This window comes from Amphibalanus amphitrite, unplaced genomic scaffold (assembly GCF_019059575.1).
Source record: "Amphibalanus amphitrite isolate SeventyFive unplaced genomic scaffold, NRLGWU_Aamphi_draft 000689F_arrow, whole genome shotgun sequence".
In the NCBI taxonomy this organism is placed as follows: Eukaryota; Metazoa; Arthropoda; class Thecostraca; order Balanomorpha; family Balanidae; genus Amphibalanus; species Amphibalanus amphitrite.
In genome coordinates, this window is record NW_024882183.1 from 324,164 (window position 1) to 330,163 (window position 6,000).

Here is a 6,000-nt window from a genome sequence, read left to right on the forward strand (position 1 = left end):
CGTTCTGACCTCCAGACAGATGTATTTATAGCTCCGACGTGGAGACGGGACTCATACTCATCCATCCCGCCCAGCGAACCGGCTGCAAATCGTGTCGAATGGCGATGCCTTTCGTCCCCAGCCAATTGGAGTGGTATTGGACTGATCAGTGATCAACGCGCCACCACCCGGGCGGAGCTGTGAGCTGCAGCTCGGAATGTGGCCGCCAGGGGTGACGGTGTCGCTACCATCGCGCTGACCTGGGCGCCCTCTGTTTCAGACGTGGTCACCTGCGGCGCCGCGGCGCGCTGAGGTCGCCGCCTCACCGCCCTGAGCAAAGAATCAAACCGTGAACAGCCACCGTCCGCCGGGAGCATGGAGCGGTCGGCCATGTCCCCGCTGTCGCCCTGCGGCCGGCAGGGCTCCACCGAGAACCTGCTGCCGCCCGAGGACACGCCGCCACCGCCGCGGCAGCGGCCCGTCATCACCACAGAGCCGGCCGATGACGTGCGAGCCGTGCCGCTGCTGACGCTGCCGCCGCTCTCCGGAGAGCCGTCCGGCGGCCAGGAGGGCGCCGCGCGCAGCTTCCCCGACATCGAGCTGCACTGCCGGCGCACCTACCTGTGTCCGCAGACGCTGGCGCGCCGCCGCTGCTCGTGCATCAACATCCACCGGGTGGGCTCGCGCGACTCGGTGTGCTCGGTGGTGGGCGCGCGCGGCGGCGGCCCGGCCGCGCTCGGCGCGCCCTCCACCAGCCGCGACAAGATCGTGCGCCAGCACTCTCAGCCGGAGACGTGCACCTCGTGCCACCACCCCCGCTCAGCGGCCAGCCTGCGCCAGCTGCACTGCCACGACTCGGGCCGTGGCAGTGAGTTCGCCGAGATCGCCGCCGACTCGCTGAGAATCAACGGCGCCATCCGCCAGTTCCGACACGTGAGTGGCGCTGTGGGACTGGGGATGGCTGGGCACTGCCCGGGGGAAGGAGAGGTGACTGGGAGCTAGTTAGGGGAGGGGACAGATGACGGCTTTGCGCTGACTTGGGAGGGGCAGGGGACGACTGCGCACTAGCTGGGGGGGGGGGGGAGTAACCGCTACTCTCGAAAAAAAAATGCATCGTGTAACGTGCGTGTATTGTATTTGGGCTCTGCTATTTACATTCTGACCCGGGACCCCTGATGGAAAATAGTTTATGCACTAGAAAACAATACAACATCGATGGTCGCTATATCAGAAGGCAGCCTGACAAGAACGGTGCCATCGACCGCTGCTTCATCCGCCGGGGAACTCGCGTTATTGAGTTGAGAGTTGACGGTAGTTCGTATGTTCTACAAGACATCCTGTTCCGTAACAAGATTTTGCCACTTTGGCCAATAGTTAGGTCCCGGTAGTTGCACGTCCTGCATTATTGCATAAAATGTTTGAACCGTGCTGGACAGAAGAATGTGAATGGGTTGGTCCTGGTGAGAGGGAGGAAACTGTTTAAACCATTGTATGGTACTATTTTGGCTGGGGATTTGACCTTTAGCTATTCGAAGTTCTTTTATCGGTCAAAGTAGTTGCGTCTATTCTTTCTTCTTTTGAAGCATGTTTGACATTTGCAAACATTGAATTTAGCATTCTGGAGAATTTTTTGATGCGAACCTTGAATTTCTTTGGTAAAGCCATGATCGGAACATATTCAGGTACTCTGCTGGCCGTAGTTGAAACTAAACGTACCACTGACTTCGAAGCAGGTGGCAGCACCATCAATGTTCGGGCTAGTGCTGGAAAAAATCTTGCTACCATCTTTATCAATTATTGTTATTCTCCTCATTCACTATCAGCACCGATTACATAGCTAATGTTTTTGATTACGGCTCCACCTGTCCGTGCTTCTATCCTCAGGACACTGAAATCCTTCTCCTCCACGCCACAACCCCCTTCCGGGCTGGGCAGGCAACTTTATCTCATGCGGGCTGCTCCCTTGGAGCGGCACCGCTGCTCCTGAGGGAGCGCACCCCGTAGCCGGGTGTAGTGAGTGCCTTGGGGCTGGGTGGCCTGTCCTCTGGACGGGCTCAGCCCCGGCGACTCACTAGGGTGCCTGCCCAGACCAATGTCTCCCCCTAATTCCTATCATCCTTCCGGCTCTGCAATGGTCTTGTCGACCGAAAGGGCCTAACCCAACAAAACAAAACAAAACAAAATTACGGCTCTGTGGTTTTGTTTGGAGCGTTTTTTTTTTCGATTGGGTGATCACTGCTCGCTAGCTTCCGCTGCATTCTGCAGCCGGTAATATGACATTGCACTCCTGCTGGCTGGCTCTGTTGGAGCAGATGACGAGCGTAGATGCAGCAATTGGAAGTCAGGAAGGGCTATCTGCACCATCGCTGGCTATAGTCATTATAACATTCAGAAGCAACCAAAGCCAACGCCTTTCCACAGTGGCGCAGCCAGAACTCCATGGAGACGGGGGTGAGAGACGTTCGCGATGGGCCCCCCCCCCCAGCAAAGTGGGCCCCCTCAACCAAATGGTGGCCCTTAACAACAACGAAAGCGGTCGCTGTTTTGCCGAATTTTTGGAAACTCGCAAAACCATTTGAATATCATTGAATATGAGTTTCTGATTTTAAACTTTGTTAACACTCTGAGTCTGATCTGTGGTCAGCCCGGTCAGGTCAGATCTTTGTCCTTAACATTACCAGCCAAATCGGGGGAAAAGGACAAATAGCTCGTGATCTGAAGAGGCACGTCAAAACAACAGCATATTTACAGAAACACGACCATTTCTGCCCATATTTGATGGACAGCGCAATTCATGACCTTGATCTGCGGTCACGTTTTGAAGTTGAACTTTTTATGTGAATTATAGGTAGCTCATTCGATGCATGTTGACGAGGAAAACGATGACAAAGTAAAATGTAAATGTCTCAGTTTTTCTCACCAAAGTTGTTGCAAAATTCTTAGCAAAATTTTTGTGGTAAAATGTGACTATTTAGATGGATTTGCCCTCTGCTCTGTTGCGAAACCGTTGACAAGAGCCATTGAGGTCAAATAATAAAAGCGAAAGCGTTTTGAAAGGCCTATCGAATGAGTTGTTCGCGAAGCTGTATGTTGTAACTCATCGCGAAGCAGATGAGTTGCTCTTTGGTTCACGAGTTATACGGTCATTTGTGAAAGATATAAAAAACAATAATTTTTTCTTCGTAATCTTTTCTTTGTGTTTATCATTTTTATCATTACTTTATCTTCAACGACCTCAGCGATGACCTAATCGAAAAATGACCTCTACGATTCTGAAGCATCCTACAGCTATCCGTTGCTTTTTCTCGTCTTTCTAGCCTTCTTAAATTTTGTTAGATGATCGGGTTTGGCCGATACGCCCCCCCCCCATGGCTGATTGCGCGCGTTAGAGAGCTATCAAACCCACTTTCAGCGCGCTATAGCTTTATATGTCCTCGAGTGTCGAAAAAGGCGAAACTTTTCCTTCGATGAACATGACGACGTGGGCTTTGGTCTGAACTGCAACATGACTGAAGTAATTCTCATGATTTTCAACGCTCTTTAGAAAGCCGCCTACCACCGCGCTTGTCGCTACGTGACCCTGGAGTCAGGTTAGAAGTAGAGGTGGAAATGAATATTAGTCATTAGTCAAAAATTAGTCGACTAACGTTAGTCAAGCACTTTTTTAGTCAGTCAAAAGTCAGTCAACCAAAATGTTTGTTAGTCATTAGTCAGTCATTAGTCAATGATTTTGTTGCATATTAGTCGACTAATTTGTCGTGATTCGTGAGGTGACTTAACCATCGCCCTGACAGGGGAGGGGTCGATGCGACCCCCCCCCCCTGAGTTGTTTTTGCGATGCGCGCTGAACTATTAGTCGGATCGTGCTGAAATTTTCAATAGCTCTGGGGTATCCTTTGCACAACTTTGCTAGACAAAAAAATTGGGTCATGTCAGTTCACCGAGCTATGACGTCATAATAAGTACAACCTCCCACCGTTTTGACAAAATCGTACATACCGTAACTGGACGTGATCTCATCGACAAGAACGAAGCTGTTCCGTGTGGTTTATGTCAGAATTTGACTGGACATGATCTTTACATTGTATATTGACCTTTCTAAGGTCAACCAAGATGATCTCGCATGTTCACACGCTGACCTCCGTGATATGAGATGTGTTTAGTGTCCGTAGTGGGGTTTCTTTTTTTTAATTTAAAAGTTGCACTACACAGGTCAAGGCACACATGGCACCACCGCGGGACCGGTCTTTGCGGCACTGCTCCAACAGCGAACAGGCAACCAAACAAGTCAGAGTGAGCAAAACAGCGAGGCAAGGTCCGGGTGAAACGTTCAACACAAGATAAGGATAACAACACTGCAAAAAATACAAATTATTTAACAAAGCCCAGAGGTTTACATTTATCAATACAGAACAGTTTTTATATCAACTTTTAACAGCTATCAATGACTATCAACCATCAATGACACCGGCGATGCAGCGAGCGACGCCGGCGGAAGACGCGCCGGCGGCGACTCGGCCAGCCCGGTCACCGGGGCGATCGAGGCGGCGGCGGCGTGACTGGAATCTCTACTATTTTCTACTTTGTTTTGCTCCTTTCACACGTCACATGCAAGACAAAACAGCCGCTAGTCCCTTCCCGCGACCGGCGAGCTCGTGACCTTGGGGATCATCCGGGTGTTTGTGGCATGTTTGTTTTATAAATATGTGTATATTTATGTATACTGTATACTATGTATTTATTGTATGCATTTTATGTATGTATTTTTAAGTGTTTTTACGTTTCTATTCCTCATGCAGATCAGCCTACATCATGCAATGATGCAAACTGATCTCACATGAGATGCAAATTGCATGAAGATACAATTTACATGCCCACAAATGCATGCAAATGCATGCATTTGCAGGCAAGAGTGCTGCAAGTGTGCAACTGTGTTATGGATTGACGTACAAAGATTTGTGTAAAAAAAATATACGGCAGTTAATGTGCATCGTTTTGTACGACGATACTTTTTAGTCTTCCCCACTTTTTCTCGAATTCTATTGTTTGTTTATGCGATTAGCTGCTTGTTGTTCTATTTCTACAACAATTTTCAGTTTGTTTATTAGGTGTGTCACCTCTGGTGTGATATTTCGTAACCTTGCTTCATATGACCATTTTGCTAAAGCCAATATATGTGTCTGTTGTGGATTTGCATCGATTAGGAAGAACCAAGTTTTGCTGTTTATAGGGAGGCGTATTTCGTACGGATCTAAAATTCTGCGTTTGATATCTGCTATAAAGGACTTTACTTTATTACAATGCCAGAACATATGAACCAGTGTTTCCGGTTCTACTTTACAGAACGTGCAAGTATCTTCGTCTTTTATGTGTATAGTCTTAAGGTAGGTATTCGTTGCTACTATAGTAGCAACGAATTGAAACTGATAATGTTTCAATATAAACTCATAAATCGCATATATGCGATTTATGAGTTTATTGAAACATTATCAGTTTGCTGACTTTGTGGCCTTTTTAAGATTGCAAGGCTATTTTCCTCAAAACCCCCAATATCTCTGATCCACTTGCTTTTTGGCGTTCATTAGCATTCCGTATTTCTAACTGCTTATGTTTTACATTTGCTTCGTACGCTTGACGTGAAAATTTTTCATTGTTTAACACCACGCACATTCTATGTGGCATTATCGGCCCAAGTGTTTCTATTTGTTGGTTTTTTATGTAATCAGGTAAGCTCCTGATTAAGCTCGAATAACATAAAAATGTCATCTTCACGTCGTAAGCATTTTCGAGGCTCTCTTTGGTATGTAAGGTCCCTGTATTTCGTTAAACAAATCATTTATGAGCCGAATTCCTTTTTTGTACCAGCTACGTATTATTGAACATTGGAATTTCGTGTAATCTGAAAACCATATGCTTTCGAAAGTACGTTAGCCTCATCAGGTACGTATACTCTGCTAAAGTTGCAAAACTTTTTAGTACGTCGCTCCAAACTTGTTTTCAACCTTCTTCATCAATTTCTCT

General features: G+C 47.6%; 1 protein-coding gene across 1 annotated transcript in view; it reads left to right on the top strand.

Moving 5' to 3' along the window:
• LOC122364648 overlaps nucleotides 1–912 on the top strand; it is a gene marked incomplete at its 3' end in the record, with an annotated part of 56,829 nt that extends 55,917 nt beyond the window's left edge. The window contains exon 3 of the mRNA XM_043335255.1: nucleotides 260–912. Coding sequence (XP_043191190.1) covers nucleotides 355–912 — 558 coding nt within the window. The remainder of the gene's footprint in view (nucleotides 1–259) is intronic.
• Between the last annotated feature and the right edge of the window lie 5,088 nt (nucleotides 913–6,000).